This window comes from Xenopus laevis, chromosome 1L, assembly GCF_017654675.1.
Source record: "Xenopus laevis strain J_2021 chromosome 1L, Xenopus_laevis_v10.1, whole genome shotgun sequence".
Lineage (NCBI taxonomy): Eukaryota > Metazoa > Chordata > Amphibia > Anura > Pipidae > Xenopus > Xenopus laevis.
Genome location: NC_054371.1, coordinates 164,750,711 through 164,767,497, shown reverse-complemented (window position 1 = coordinate 164,767,497; position 16,787 = coordinate 164,750,711). Strand labels below are relative to the sequence as shown.

General features: G+C 38.9%; 1 protein-coding gene across 1 annotated transcript; it reads right to left on the bottom strand.

Moving 5' to 3' along the window:
• Positions 1-7,459: 7,459 nt before the first annotated feature.
• On the bottom strand, positions 7,460-16,780 carry rnf185.L (ring finger protein 185 L homeolog; the record flags this gene model as incomplete). The annotated part of the gene is given in 7 exon segments (NM_001094936.1): positions 7,460-8,418; positions 9,592-9,709; positions 11,864-11,915; positions 12,099-12,211; positions 12,829-12,847; positions 13,482-13,653; positions 16,748-16,780. Coding segments are annotated over 6 exon segments (570 nt in total). The 3' UTR covers positions 7,460-8,320.
• Between the last annotated feature and the right edge of the window lie 7 nt (positions 16,781-16,787).

Below are 16,787 nucleotides of genomic sequence, written 5' to 3'. Positions count from 1 at the left end.
TCTTTTTTTTGGGACTCGCACCCCTTCCTCTCTAGTGGTCATAGGCCCTGCCCACCTAGGGCGTTCCCATTGTTATGGTTCATATTTACGCGGATTAAGGCTGCCCAAGTTTTGATGACCAACCAACAATTATCACGGTGTTGGGTGTTAAAGGAACAGTTACACCAAAAAATGAAATTGTTTTAAAGTAATGATAATATCCTGTACTGTTGGCAGGCACTAGTAAAACTGATCTTTACAGTTTTGCTAATGAAGGTGAATTTCCCTTTAAGCTGTGAGTCTAAAGCTGGCCATAGATGTAAAGATTTTTCCGATCGTCATCGTGAAACCAGGATTAACTATTGTCCATAAACTAAAAAGACAATTTGCCAGGAAAACAAAGGGGAGCTGCCTGCTTGGCCCTGCAAACATAGATCGATTGCACTGGGACCGATAAAGATTTTTTTACCTGGCCGATCAATTTCCTGACAGATGTCGGCCGAAAAATCGTAAGATGTACGATCGTTCGAATCCCACTAACCACATGATAATTTCGAAGGATTGGTCGGACTTCGCTAAAATCCGTCATTCTGCAAGAAAAATCTTTGCATCTATGGGGAGCTTAACTTCTCCCAAGGGACCTGTTATCTTATATTGTTACAATGACTTATTTGCTTATCTAGATACATTTGAATTGTTACAAATGTATCTTATCTTTTGTTGTGACGGTTCTGGGCTCTCTACCAAAAGCCAATTAATTTATAAACATTGTTTCTTTTTCTTGCTGTTCAGTGCAGAGAACAACAGGACTTTCCAGTACAAATGAGGGACTGCGGTTGAGCTGTCAAAAGAGGGACTGTCCATCTAAAAACAGTTGGGAGGTTTGCAGTGTCCACTGATGCGGAGCTGCGCACAAGCGCACTGACGCGCATACACACATACCCGGCACAGCGCATATGCACAAACGCAGGCGCCGGAGTGGCAGGGGGCGGCAGAGGGTGCTTCAGAAGCACTTCTATAGTTCATATAAACAAGCTGCTGTGAAGCAATGGCGGCAATTGAAAAAAGACTATACAGTATGGCACAGGTTAAATTGTGGATAATAGGTTCCCACCTGGCCGGTAAAAATGATGGTTGATCCCAATGTTATTAAGGCCAGGACTCCAATACACAATACATTTTACAAAAAATTTGGCAGGCTATGGAAATTTTAAACATATTTATGGGGGTTTTAAGGTCAGTTTTTATGGGTTATTACGGTTTTGCTAATGAAAGTGAATTAACTTTTAAGCTGCAAGTCTCATTTCTTCCAAGAGACCTGCTTATCTTAAATTATTACAATTGTATCTAAATGCAGATGCAACATATTCTGGGCTCTCTGCCAAAAGCCTCTCATGTAATTACATTTTAGAAATATTGTATCTTTTTCTGGCTATTCAGTGCAGGAGATCAAAGAGAAACTCAGGACATTTCAGTTACAATCCGGTACTGTGGGTTGAGCTGTCAAAATTGGGACCGTCCCACAAAAAAAACAGGACAGGTGGGAGGTATGCACTTCGCTGGGCAACTATTTTATTGTTACTTCATATTACTTATATGCAGGCCCTGACTGGCAATCTGGCAAATGCCCAGTGGGCCGCTCTTTTTTGTGTCACGTGGGCTGTCCGGAAAGCTGTCAAACAGAAGCTGGTGAATGTATCCAAAGAGAATCCAGCGAATGGATCCAAAAAGAAGCCAGCAAATGGATCCAAAGAGAAGCCAGCAAATGGATCCAAAGAGAAGCCAGCAAATGGATCCAAAGAGAAGCCAGCAAATGGATCCAAAGAGAAGCCAGCGAATGGATCCAAAAAGAAGCCAGCGAATGGATCCAAAGAGAATCCGGCAAATGGATCCAAAGAGAAGCCAGCAAATGGATCCAAAGAGAAGCCAGCGAATGGATCCAAAGAGAAGCCAGCAAATAGATCCGAAGAGAAGCCGGCGAATGGATCCAAAGAGAATCCGGCAAATGGATCCAAAAAGAAGCCAGCAAATGGATCCAAAGAGAAGCCAGCGAATGGATCCAAAAAGAAGCCAGCGAATGGATCCAAAGAGAAGCCAGCAAATAGATCCGAAGAGAAGCCGGCGAATGGATCCAAAGAGAATCCGGCAAATGGATCCAAAAAGAAGCCAGCAAATGGATCCAAAGAGAAGCCAGCGAATGGATCCAAAGAGAAGCCAGCAAATGGATTCGAAGAGAAGCCAGCAAATGGATTCGAAGAGAAGCCAGTGAATGGATCCAAAGAGAAGCCAGTGAATGGATCCAAAGAGAAGCCAGTGAATGGATCCAAAGAAAGCCAGCAAATGGATCCAAAGAAAGCCAGCAAATGGATCCAAAGAGATGCCAGTGAATGGAACGGCTTTTTTTGTTTGTTTTTTATTTTGTTTGGCCACTATTTTTAAAAAAATGATGAGGAGTCCTGACCACAAATGTTTTTAACCACCAATATTTCTTTTAACTTGTGGGAGGGGGCTGTCCTCCAGTGTCACATGTTTATATGTGGGCTGCTCTGAGTCTTTTTTGCCAGGGCTGCGGAAGAGGAACTGAATAAAAATATAAGCAGGGCTGGAGTGGGAGTAAAAAGCAGCCCTGGCAAAAAAGAGTAGTCCACATATAAACATGCGACACTGGAGGCCAGCCCCCTCCCACAAGTTAAAAGAAATATTGGTGGTCAGGGCACCTCCCATAAAAGTATTTAAAAAAAACTTTCATAGTCAGGCCCCCCATTAAAGAAATCGCAAATAATAAAAACTTTAGGCCAATTTCTAATTGTCTCACTGGATCCCAATGAGTACTATTGCTAACTTTAAACCCGAAGGTGGTGCTCCTTTTCACTAAATATTGTACCAGTCCTCTGCCAGCACTGCCATGTTCTGAAAAATCCCAGTGGGACTGTTGGAACCAAGCACATGTGCAGCACATTGAATCAATAAAGAGTCACCGTCCAGGGGTTTAAGGTCAGCAATTGTTTATGCTTAAAGTGATACTGCCACTAAAAAAACTACTTTTTAAAATATGAATGTACATTAAAAGTTACCTATAGGCCATGTTGATCATTTTTTGCTGAGAAGTTTGTTTTTGTAAGTAATTGTTAGTTGAAGTTTCCAAACCTGGCTGTTTTGGCAACCTGACTGTCCCATGTCAGCCTGTCAGTTAAAGATTCTAAAGCTGGCCATAGACGCAAAGATCCGATCGTACGAATCAACACTAGTGACAGTCTCCCACTGAAAATCGTACGATCGGCAATACACGCAGAGATATTATCGGCAGGCGACAGAAATTTTCTAACCTGTCCGATCGACCAAACGACCAATCTCCGACGGACGAAAAATGTCGGGACTCTCCACACATGGTCCGAAAATCGTACGAATCCACGATTTGTACGATCGGATCTTTGCGTCTATGGCCAGCTTAATGCTAACTGACTCTTGCTGCACAAATATGGCAGCCCCCTCATAGATTAACACAGGGAGTCAGATAGGTAATGTAAAAGCATTGGGCAAATAATTTATGGCAAAATTATAAGAAGCATGCAGTTCATTTTATGGTAGATGTAAAAAAAGGTTCAATTTCTGGTGTCAGTATCTCTTTAATGAAGTCATTTGCACATGAATAGGAAACTGGCTACAGCAGGGGTCCCCAAAATCTTTTACCTGTGAGCAACATGCAGATGTAAATGGAGTTTGGGAGCAACACAAGAATGAATAATGTTCCTGGGTGGTGCCAAACAAGGGCTGTCATTGGCCATTTGGTAGCCCCTATGTGGACTGGCAGCCTATAGGAGGTTCTGTTTGGCGGTACACTGGTTTTTATGCAACCAAAACTTGCCTCCAAGCCAGAAATTCAAAATCCATAATATAAAAGGACTTTGGAGTCCTTGTAGATAATCTTGGTGTAGCAAGCAAAGGCAGTCAGCAGCATCAAGGACAAATAAGGTCTTGAGCTGTATTAAAAGGGGCATAGATTGTGGGAGGAGGGGGTCATTCTAACACTGTACAGAGCACTGGTAAGGCCCCATCTAGAATATGCTGTATAGTTGGTGGTGGAAAATAAGTGTTGTGATTGGCCATTTGTTTGCCCCTATGTGGGCTGACAGCCAACAGGAGACTCTGTTTGGCAGTACACCTGGTTTTCATGCAACCAAAACTTGCCTCCAAACCACGAATTTAAAAAGAAGCACCTGCTTTGAGGCCACTGGGAGAAAGATCCAATGGACCACTGGTTGGGGATCATGGCTCAGTAAGGCTTGGAATCAGAAAAACTGGGCGTTGGGGATGTTGTTCAATATTAAATATAATAATAACATCGGAGGGGATTACTCAAAACAAAATTTTCTGTTTTTTACAATCTGATTTCAAAGCGATTCAGTAGTTTGTAGTAGAAAGACATGGTTACCCATTTTAAATATGGCTGAATGTGTACTTTCCAAAAATATATGCAGTAAATGTGATGATTATTCAATAGCTGACGTGACAAGATGTATGCACTAACTTAATTTGGAGGGCTCTAAACACCAGATACGTTGGTAATCCTATGCACAATGGGCATCAAACTGGTCAGTGGACCCTGGCATTCATATTTTGGATGTTTTTTTATTGGTGCCTAATGCTATGAGGGAGATAAGATGCTAAAAAGTGGAAGCTTTGAGGCAATTTTCAGCTATTTCAACAAAACCGACAATTTTGGTAAAGTATTGCGACTCAGTAGAAAGAATTGTTTACCCATTTTGGATTCACCTGAATGTGTACTTTGCAAAAATATATGTTTTGTTTTTTTGGGGGGAGTTCGATGAAGTTTTTGTGTTTTTACCCCGCAAAAAAATGCAGTAAATGTGATGATTATTCAGTAGCTGAAGTGACTTCTGGGACAAGTTGTATGCACTAACTTCATTTTGGGGTCTCTAAATGCCAGATACTTTGGTAATCCTATGCACAATGGGCATCAAACTGTTCAGTGGACCCCTGGCATTCATATTTAGGATGTTTTTCTTGTTTCTTGGTACCTAATGCTATGAGGGAGATATGAACTTGCAAAGTGAAAGTTATGAGGTGATATTTCCAAATTTTCATTTATATAGATACCACTAAGTTCAGAAAAGTTTTGATGTTTGATAATTAGGAGTAGAAAGACATAGTTACCCGTTTGGATTCGACAAAATCTGTATTTTTCAAAAATATATGGTTTCCTGGGGTAAACCTAATGTTCGAGGATTTATTGGCTATGGAATCCAAAATACACCATATTCTACTGTAGTGGCTTGAAATTAGGTAATGTTGTGAGTCTGACAGTCTGTCAGAAATATTCATAAAACTATACATATCTGGTATTGGCATGTTCGAGATACTTGAGGCTTTTTTTTGTACATAAAATACAAATTTTCTGATCCCTACAATGTGAAAAATGGCAATTTTTCAATATTTTTGCTTTGGTATTTAGAGTTCTGAATCTTGTCCCAGAAGTGGAAATACATAAAATCATAGGCAGATATAGAAAGCTCAGGTTTTCCCCAAAAAAACTAAATGCCCCTAAAATGAATGAGAACAAAATACATCTGGCACTGAGTGCAAATGAAATGTGAAATTCTGCTGGAAATTAAAGGGTTAAAGGGACAGTAAACACACTCCAACGTTATCATTTTATTAACACTGGAGATAAATATCACTGGTGATGTTTCCCATAGTAACTAATCAGCAATTAGATTTCAAAAGTCAACTTTACAAAAGGAAAATATGAATGTTGCCATTGGCAACATCACTGGTGATATTTAACTCCAATGTTAGTAAACATGCCCCTTTATCCCTAAATATGTATCCTATTAGAAGTTTTCAGTGTTGTCAGCCAATTAACCGAAATTCCAAAAATGTAATTGTTGGAGGCAGAATGTAAAATGAAATATGCAGCGCTGTGCCTTATCAGAACTTTACAGCATTTAATTTCTATTCGTGCTGTTCTGCAAATTAGAGATGATCCGTTAACCATATTAAAGGGGCAGTATCGCCAAAATCTTGTAGTAATTAAGTCACCCCTAAACTGTTGTAATAATCTGCAAGTCTTGCTCCTAGATTTTTGGACTGCTTCACCCAAAATTATGCTTACAAAATGCTTTGTAATTTAGGGGTAGAATAAGTACATAATGATTTTGTATTTTACGGTCTCTCTAAGGATTAAAAGAACCGAATTGGAAAACAAATATGGGTAAAAATGCCATATTTTAGATCCTGAACTTACTGACCAGCCTAAAGTACAGTAATAATTCAGGCCCTGCACAGGGGGTCAATATTTAGAATTTTGCTATGAGTGTCAGTAACACTGCACATGCTCAGTGTGCTTGAAGCAACTGTTAAAGGAGAACTAAAGCTTAACTAAAGAAGCAGACTAGAAATGTTGTACATTATGTTTTGGGCTTCTGTACCAGCCCAAGGCAACCACAACTCTTTAGCAGTAAAGATTTGGCTGTCTGAAGATGCCCCAGTAGCTCCCCATCTTCTTTTCTGCTGATTCACTGCACATGCTCTGTGCTGCTGTCAGTTACTGAGCTTAGGGGCCGACTCAAAATATACAGTGCACATAAAATATAAATGTCACAATATAAAGCTGATTAGAAATTAATACAGTTAATTGCTACATCGCAGCACAGAAACCAGTGCAACTAGCATCAGAATTTAATAATCAGCATTGTAGCATCAGATTATATTACAGGCCAACCTAATTTTCTGCTTGATAATTTGTGACGACCCCTAAGCTTAGCTTTTGAACAGCTGCTCAAAGCCCACCGAGCATGTGTGTGTCGCCAAGATGGTGACCCCCTCTGACAAGTTTGAAGCCCTGGATCATTGCTGCTATTGAGAAGCTGAAACTTTAGGCTGGTGCAATAAATTCAGTATATAAAATGGCATTTTTAGCCATATTATTTTTTAGGGTTTAGTTCTCCTTTAAGAAGCTAAGCTTAGTCATCATCACAAATCATAAAATTGATAATTGCCTCACATAAGCTTATGCTACAGGGCTGATTATTAAATTCTGATTCACGTTGTGCTGGTTTTGGGGCTGCCATGTAATGAGAATCCAAATGAATTACTACCGGTAATCAACCTTGTATTGGGACTTTCTATATGTGATGTACGTTGGTAGTTTGTCCCTAAGCTTAGGTAACTGACATCAGCACAGAGCATATGCAGTGAACCTGCAGAAAACAAGATGGGGAGCTACTGGGGCACTGAGTCACAGATGTTAACTGTAAAAATTTTAAAACATAATGTGCAGTACTCCTGGCTTATGCCTTTGTTAAAATGTAGTTCTCCTTTAAGTATCAGAATGGTTGCGATAAGCCCAGCAAAGACAGGGACTTATATAAAAATGTCTATTATGCAGACTGCATGGTGCTGTTCAATCATGCATAAATATTTAAGATGACAGAAAAAAAATGAGGAACTAGTAATAGGGTCCCTTTTAAAGTATTTTCAAATTCTTTATATTCATATATACAGTCTTACAACTTCATTGCTTATCTTTCAAAAGTATCAATTAACTGTAATTTAAATATTAAAATCTCATAAAATTGAGGAATCAACATCATTTTAGCCCAACCTGGGTTAAAAGTTCTTAGGGAATACAGTATGGATAGCATTCACTTTGCTGGAGGTGACTATACATTAGGCTGTGGTTGGTGTCAAAAAGTACCAGTAAATATCTCCAGGTCCACACTATATGCTTCACTTGCAGGTCAGGAGTATTTTGTTGAATTTCTGTTTTGTGCAGTTCTGAGATGTACATGTGTCCATTATCTGGTGATTTCAGGTATTTCTGTGCAAACTTCTATCCGGCTGTTACACCTGTATGACAAATATTGCCCTTTTCCTCTTGAATAACAGTATATCTTCTGATTTCAGTTCCATACACTGATTCAAAGTGCTTCACTTCCAAGCAGGCTTCCGCTCTCCTTGTCAGCTGAATAATCTGCTTTTCCAGTGTAATTTGATTAATTACAGAAATTATATTGAAGTGTATCAAACGGTTTCCTGGCCATACAGAAATGGTTGCATTATTTCTTTACACTGCTGCAATTTTGGTGTCATTTTGCATGCCAGAAAATCCTGCTCTTACAAAGCTCATCCCTAGTCAATAATACTATTTATTTCTCTCTTATATATAGTTTTATATGTAGTGCAGCCAACTGTCATCCATTACAAACTGCAGAGCAAGGTGCACTTTGAAGACAAAGGTATAAAGATGGCCGATTTGTATTTTTTTTTAAGAGAAGGGATGCAGTCTGTGAAACCTAGTCTTTATCACACTGAGCCAGCATCATGCAATTAGCAGCCAGAACATAATAACCAAGGCAACGAAAAGGAAGAGACGAGAGAGAAACTGCTCATCCACGTATTGTGGAGTCCCAGGAACTGCTGGAAAAAAACAAACAGCAGGTCAAGAAAATGAAGTTGAGACTGATGTAAACATAGCCAAACATTGTTGGAAAGCAAAAACTATTCAAAGGGAGGAACGGTTAGTGAAAAGGTCATAAAAAATGTAGGATTTTATTAAAAAAAAAAACAAACTAAAAACTAAGTGCAAGAGACACCCACTAAGACAAAGAAAGTATCAGAGCAAATGGATTTCCTACCTGTTAAACTTTGCAGTTCATTACAGATATGTTGTGTTTTTAATCACTTTTGTGTGTATATAGGTACACACAAAAGTGTGTACCTATATAAGTGTACAAGTACCATGCTTAATTGTTAGCCTAGCTGTCTTGTTTATGTTACAGCTGTCTGAGATCCTAAACATTCTCATTACTTAAAATACTACCAGATTTTAGCCTTAAACATTATTATGTGGCAGTGTAACTGCATTTTAGCTTGGCACAAGTTACATGAATAGGGGTTTGACTATTGTTTTAATCATATAAATTTGTTTATTTCTTGCACTAAACAGGGAAAAGACAAATTAAAAGCAGTGTTACTTTTCTCTCACGTTGACTGTGTGAGTAGAAGGTAGTAAATCAAATTATCAGTCTATTGAAGAGCACTTTGCATAATGAACAAATTTATCTTAAATCCTGATGCAGAATGAAAATCTTCATAGTCATCCTGATGCAGATTACTCCCATCTGCTCCTTTATACAACTGCACTGCATAAGCATGTATGCCTCACATCAGATTTCAATACAACAATACAAAGGTATAAACAGCTCTGTGTGGCACTAGCTTTAGGGTGGTTGCAGAGAGGGAGATTAGTCAACCAGCAACATTTCTGCTTCTGCGGGTGACTAATCTCCCCGAATTGCCGCCAGCAGGCAGGATGGCATACGAATCGCTTCAGATTTCAGAAGTCGTCTGAAGTTTTGCGACACAGGCAAAGGCCAGATGGGCCCTTACTCCAAGCAGAATTTTCCTTCATTCGTGTCTGGAACTCTTGAATTGATTCCGCCAGAGCCTGCTGATTTCAGCCCCATCTGGCCCTAACCACACAGAGCTGCATCAGCCAAAGATCAGCTTTTTTTGGCACCGTGACAACCAGCATTTATATACTTGTGTATATGGTCATCTTTAGGTAAGAAAGAAAGGATGTCCGGTTACCTGGTGGAGGGCGGCCATCATTAATGTTAAATGCTGTGGCAAATATTCCAAAAGGGAATGCTCCAATACCAAATGACATCTGGAACCCCCCATCACCAAATCCGAAGCCCTGGAAACCCTGCATGAGTGAAAAGGACATGAATTCAGACTCTCTAAAATATATAACCATACCAATCCCCTAGACCAGTGTTGCCCATTTTCATAAATAAGGAAGGTGGTATATTGCTGTACTCAGAGGCTTGAAAGACGACCAACAAAGTAAAAAACACCCTATAAAAAGCCAGTCCCGGCACCTTTTTTATACCACTCCCACAGATATACATGAGTTACAAATATTGGGGCTGAAATACTTACACACATATATACTGGTAGGTCAAGCAGCCCTCTTTCAATATTTACGCAGACATACCCAACATAACATGTAGACATACTTATTTATGCATTATACTTATTTACCATCTGCATAGGTCTCTAAACAGTTTTTTGTTCTCCTCTTCTTTTTCATCCATCTTTTTCTCTCCTCTCATGTGCTTTCCTACCCTACTTGTTCACCTGTGTTGCATCTATTCTGCTCAGTCCTACCTAATTTCCCATTTACTTTTTAAAACTGACTTCTTTACATTTCTCTGGCCCTTTCACCTTCTACCCCTTCTCCTCCTCCTTATTTTACCCTTGTGCTTCTTGCACCTCAGACCCCATTTTCTCTACTTCTGTTTATACTTTTCTCTCCTACTTCCGTTTATACTTTTCTCTCCACTTTCACCTCCTATTCTCCCCAGCTACAATTTGTACCCCTCCTACCAATTTCCAGTGTTCTCGACTCTTCTCTACCCAAACCATTTTTTAATCTTCTTCACAAGGGCAATACAATTACACATTATGAGTGTTTTAGCAGACAATTCTCAGTATTGTCTATGGCAGGGTATTTTCTGGGTTTTGTAGCCACAAAAAAATAACAGGCAAAAAAAGCACCACATGTCATTGCCCTTATCTTCATTGCTTTTCCAAATACAATTAACAGAACCCAGTGCAATAGTGTTAATATTCAATGCAGTCACCAATGTTTTTTAACACTAATCTGTGTGTCTTGAACCATAGAAAGTCTATGCACAGATTTTTCTTGTGTGTTCTAAAGTGCTATAGTGACGCCGGCAGAACCCATCTCTTTGTATTGCTTTCAGATTGCTCAGAAGTGTGATTTATAAAAATGAATACCCTGGAGTTGATATTGATATGCTGTTTTGAAATCAGGAATTTTGTAAACTGCCAATTCCACCAGAGAGTGGAGAAGCCACATGCTGAGTTTTATTGATTGAAGAAAACACCATAGTGCCTCACTTTAATTTTGACTTTGTAGAAATCACTACAGCACTTTAGAACACACAAGAAAAATCTGTGCATAGACTTTCTATGGTTCAAGGAACACACAGATTAGTGCTGTAACACTTTGGTGACTGCACTGAATATTAACAATATTGCACTAGGTCTGGTTTTTTTCCATAGCCTGTGGAGCTGATCTATATTGTATCTTGATTTGGTGACCCAGTGGAGGAACTGTGAAAAAGATCGGCAAAGGAAAAAAATCGGAGGGTTTGCTTTTCCTTTATTCTTGCAAGTTGTGTTTGTTTTTGCAATTTTAACTCTGTGATTACAAGGTAAGTGAAAGGCAAGTCAATTTCAGGAAGAATTGTGCCGTGGTAATGATTTTGTAATGCTTGCAACAAATCTCCTCATGTATCATTGCCCTTAGTTTTGTGTAGATAAATACTATTATCAAAAATCAGTCAATGCTGTATGAGAGTGAGCTCCTCCTACTGCTGGTCTTGTGGTTTAGGACAGTCCAAAATGAACAGAAGACATCATGTAACATCTTCTAGCAGTTGCACAAAATATCTATTGTACCTCTTGTGGCTTCACTGCAATGCAGCAAGTTTGAGAAGTGATTTGCTGCATGCTATGTGTTTAGTTTGCTGTATGAGTGTGCCTGTACTAATATGGACAACTAAGAAAAATTTTAAAATTACAGGTAAAACTGTCTTATTCCTGTTCAGGTCTTTATAGGGGAAAGCCTAACTGCTAAAATCTAAGACAGGAAGCACTGTGTGTACTAGTTCAGCTTGTTAGTGTTAATTAGTTTATCCCTTGGGTAGCTCATTATATGATAACCAACTATACCCGTGAGGCAGTGCAGAATTACCGATTAAAGGCAAGAATTTCATCATGTGACTCATACAGACACTTCATGATTACCTCCATTTTCATCAGTACTTACCCTGTTTTCTGGTTCTGGTCTCTGCCCTTGAGGACGTGGAGGGGTTTTCTCTCTGTGGAAATTAAATTTAGCATCATTTAGTCAAATTTCAACCAGTGTACATTGTACTATACAATACTTATGTGTGTTAAACCCAGCAACTAGTTTTGAGTTTTGGCTCTATGACTTCTGAAAAGCAGTCACTGTGGCACATTTCCCATAGCCACAAAAAAACAATGCTTGGTCAAATCCTTACCTGGGGTCCTCCTGCCCAGTGCTCCCTCTTCCGTAGAGGGGTATGACTTTCTCACGGCTGATTCCAGCTTTGCAGACTGGGCACACCTGACGGTTTGGTCGAGTTTCCAGCCACTGAGAATGAGAAACGCCTATCATGAAATACAGGCCTAAACATTTCTAATATTCTGTCTGCAGTAAATATTAGGTATACGACCAAAAACCTGTTACCCAGAAAGCTCCAAATTACAGGAAGGCAAACCCCATAGAGTCCATTTTAAGCAAATAATTCTAACTCTTAAAAATAATTTCCTTTTTCTCTGTGAAAAAAACAACAACAATAGTACCTTGTACGTGATCTCAACTAATCTGCAAAAATCCATGCAAGTGTATGGATGTATACATGAATTTTAGGAGACATATGGTGATCCAAATAACAGCAAGATCCCATATTCTGAAAACCCTATGTGCCAAGCATTCTGGATAATAGATCCTATAAGTGTATACTTTTTCTACTCCTGTTATACAGAAGAGAAAATGCAACCTATAGCCAAAACACCAAACTACAAACAGGCATCGACTGCTATCCCAAACCTCTGGCAACATTAAAAAAGGTAAATCTGTTTTATACATAGGTTGCAATCAACAGTAATAAACATTAGTCCTAGTCCTGTCCCTTTTTCTTTCTGTCATTTTATAAAATGATAAAAACTTTTTTTTTTTTTTTTTTTATAAAAAACAAACAAGCTTACCTGATGCAAACATGGCCAACTGGGCATGAAAAAGAAAAGAGATAAGACATTTGATTTTCTTGCACATTTAAAACAAACAAAACAGTGTATATTACGATCTATTAGCATACCTCTAAAATATAACACTACATTATAGAATAGGACTATGAAAGGCAGAGTTTGTTTTCAGTAGAGTACCCATGTTAGTCCCTTACTTATTATATCATCCTGTACTTCTTTCCCTTGCAAGCTATTGCTCCTGTAACTGACAACACTGGCAATATGCATGTGCTTCCCATCAAAGCCTATAATGTTTCTGTGCATGTTCCAATGTTACTGGCCTCTATATTTCATGGTCTGTATATGTGGCTGCACACTGTACTAGAGTGCTAGCTTGCATTATTATCTGAAGCTTGATTATGTAAATAGGACTGCATGCTGACATGATCAGTAAGGGACTGAGATAAATAGAGGGCAATCCACAGCAAATTACACTGCCTCTGCTTGTCCTTTTTAATCATACATAATGATGCATTTGCCTCTTTCTGAACAGGTTAATACTTGCAGCAAACTAATATGTACCCAGCCTCCAAAAAAATTTTAGTTTGCATTCTTACGCCCAACTTTCACCAGTAATATTTAACTTAATTTATGCTTTCCCTCACCCTACTTACCAAAAAAGGTGGCCACATAAGCTAATCACTGCATCTTTTGCGGTGTCCAGGCATATGTTGCACTCAAATGTGCTATCTTGACTGCTGGTCTCTCCATTGGTACTGCCACTTGCTCCACCAGGGCCTGAATTCTCTGCAGATGCAGAAGGAGCTGGACCCACACTTGCCATTCCTAAGCAGTAATAAGGAGCTAAAGTAACCAAACAAAAGATCTACTAAACAATCACAAAATCAATTGTAGGTAGAGGTAATCCAAAAACAATGCTTTCAGGAAGATTTTCAAACTATCTTTCCTGTGGTGAGCTGGAAATTGTAGATGGAGAATCACTGAGGAGAAAAGGAGAACTCTATGTATACTCTGCTTTTTCACATTGTTACATCATGTCCCCAGAGGGAAAACTGTGAATATGAGCCTTACGTGACGCATACATTAACAAATGAAAAGGGGTCTGCGACAGCCTGTGAGTAAAAGGGGAACTGAAGGTGAGGAAAGAAAAACTGTAGCTTCAGGGGCAAAAAAACAAGCATAAAAACCCCACAGACCTCATTATATGCCAGAAGCCTCTGCCACAGGGTGTTCTCAGTTTACATAAATCCCTTTCGTCTGTCTGCAACACCCCTTTGAGGATGCAAGTTACATACATTAATCCCCTGTCCTGAGGGAGCTTATTTCTTAACAGCTGTCAAAGTTTGCTGTAAGAAAGGATCAGAGCGCGCTTGGCAAAGAGACCAGTTTAACCAGTCCAGATAAATGTACTGCATAAAAGTCATGTTGTATCCACAGTCGGCAAAAGCACACAAATCTTTGTATTGTTGATTTATCACTGAAAGTAGAGTCAACAGGATCTAAACTCCATACGGCCTGGACCTTGAAGAACATTAAAAAACAAACTACTGGTAAATGACTACAGACACAAGGTGTTTTAAATATTTCTGACAGTCTGAAACTACTTTGACTATAGCTAAATATCCTTTAATGAAAAGGACATAGATGGGGGGCCTTATTTCTCAAAATCCAAATTTATCTCATAATTTTCTAAAAACTACTCCGACCAAATCTGCATGGGTTTTTTCCCCTTATTTATCAATACATTTTCCTGAAAATTTCCTGTGCTAGAAAAAAAACACGAAAAATTTGGATTGTATGAATTTTTCTGATTTTCCACGCAAAAACTTTTTCCCCAAAAACCACAAACTCTTCAGATTATTGCACGAAACCCAGCACTGAAAAAGATATCTTGGGACTTCTTGCATTAACTTATATGCAACCTCGGCAGGTCTGAGATGCCGGATTTTCGGAATTCTGACTTTTTCCATCATCAGGGTATAATAAATACCGAAAAATTTGAGGTTTTTTTTCACTTAAAATTTGAATTTTATAGTAAACAAAATTATATAGCTATATGCATAAGCTTGAACTATGAATTATGCAAGCAAAGCTAAATGATGAGCACTAAAATTATGAACACTGCCTTTCCACTGCACATAATCTTCCCTGTGAAACAGTGAAATCCACAGTGGCCTTGCAACAACCATGCAAATGCTAAATTTAACATCAGATGTCATGATAAATTGTATATAAAAGCACAAAAACCTATGCAGCCAACAACATACAACACAACATAATTAAAGGGAATGTCAACCCAACAAAAAATGTATGCCTAATAAAAAACATAATTCTATTTCATTTTGCAATATGTATTCATTAAAATTGTTCTATTGTTTTTAAGTTATTTGTATATGGTATTTGCTATTGAAAGCAGTGTTTGTTTGTCCCTTTCTATTTTCTGCCCTGGTGGCTCGGACTGTTGATACAATGTAAGACAAGGCAGCTGATTAACAGATCTGTCTTTGCTGGGGAACTAAGACTTTTGCAACATTGTTTAAAAAGTAACCAGGAGTTAAGCAAATGCTGCTTTCAATAGACAATTTTCAGTTGGTTTTCATTTTTTATTATTTGTGGTTTTTCAGTTATTTTGCTTTTTATTCAGCAGCTTTTAGTTTGCAAGTTCAGCAATCTGGTTGCTAGGACCCAAATTACCCTAGCAACCATGCAGTGATTAGACTAAGATGGTGGAATATGAATAGGAGAGGGCCTGAAATAGAAAGATAATAAAAAATGTAGCAATGACAATATATTTGTAGCTTTAAAGTGCATTTGTTTTTTAGATGGGGTCAGTGACCGCCCATTTGAAAGCTGGAAAGAGTCAGAAGAAGGCGGCAAACAATTCAAAAACTATCATAAATAATGAAGACCAACTGAAATGTATGTAATCTATGTTTTTTGTTATTTATTTCACTAAACAGGGCAACTGTTTTAAAATAAAGCTAAAGCCACATTCTACTGCCTGGTCCCAACGAGCAAAGACAAACATGCCAACAGCCCACTGAAAAGTCTCTGTATTAAGCTGGCCATAGACGTGCAGATTTACCTTCCTAAAGGACGACCGATCGTTCGGTGCCATCTCCCGACCTGCCACTAACCATTCAGATCAAATAAAGTAGTAAAAGAACAGATCAGACGATGTTCTGCCCCTGACAGCAATCATATGAAAGTTATGTCCGACAAAAGCTGGTGACTGACTGATATCATCAGATTGGCAATACATGCAGAGATATTATCAGTAATTTCAGAACCTGTCTGAACGGGCGATCGCCGTGGCATGAAAAATATCGGGACCTTCCACATATGGCCCAAAAATCTTATGAAACGGAGATTCTTACAATCAAATCTTTGCGTCTATGGCCAGCCTAAGAAAAAAGATGGGGTATATATACTATAGATATTTCTGAATTAAAGCAACAGGCAAAAAGTATGGTTAGCACAAGCCCATTGCATCAGTGTTGAAAAAGAATGTGTACAGTCCCTTTAAGAAATATAAAATAAGTTCTTCATGTCAAGAACCAAAACTCGGGACTAACTACTGAACAATCATGTGATTCCATAAATGGGTTAGGTCAATGTGTACCGAGCTAATAAGCGCCTGTCACTAGGTACAAATGCTGTTGAATTAGAATGTGTGGAAGTCTATGAACGTTTCCTACGTTTGGCTCAATGAAGCAGAACCACAATGGTGTTTCGGTGAATAAAGCGAAACCTCGAGCAAATTAACAAAAATGGGTTGCTGGGAATCATACAGCTGCTGTGATAACATGTACTCGCTGAATGACGTGCCACCTGAACTCGCGATCTACAACTATTCTATAAAGAAAATCAATCTTCCATAGAGTGGTGTCTATCCTCAACCGAAGGTAAGTCGCCCTACCTCCGGTACCACCGACTGTCCAGCAGTCCGACTAATCACA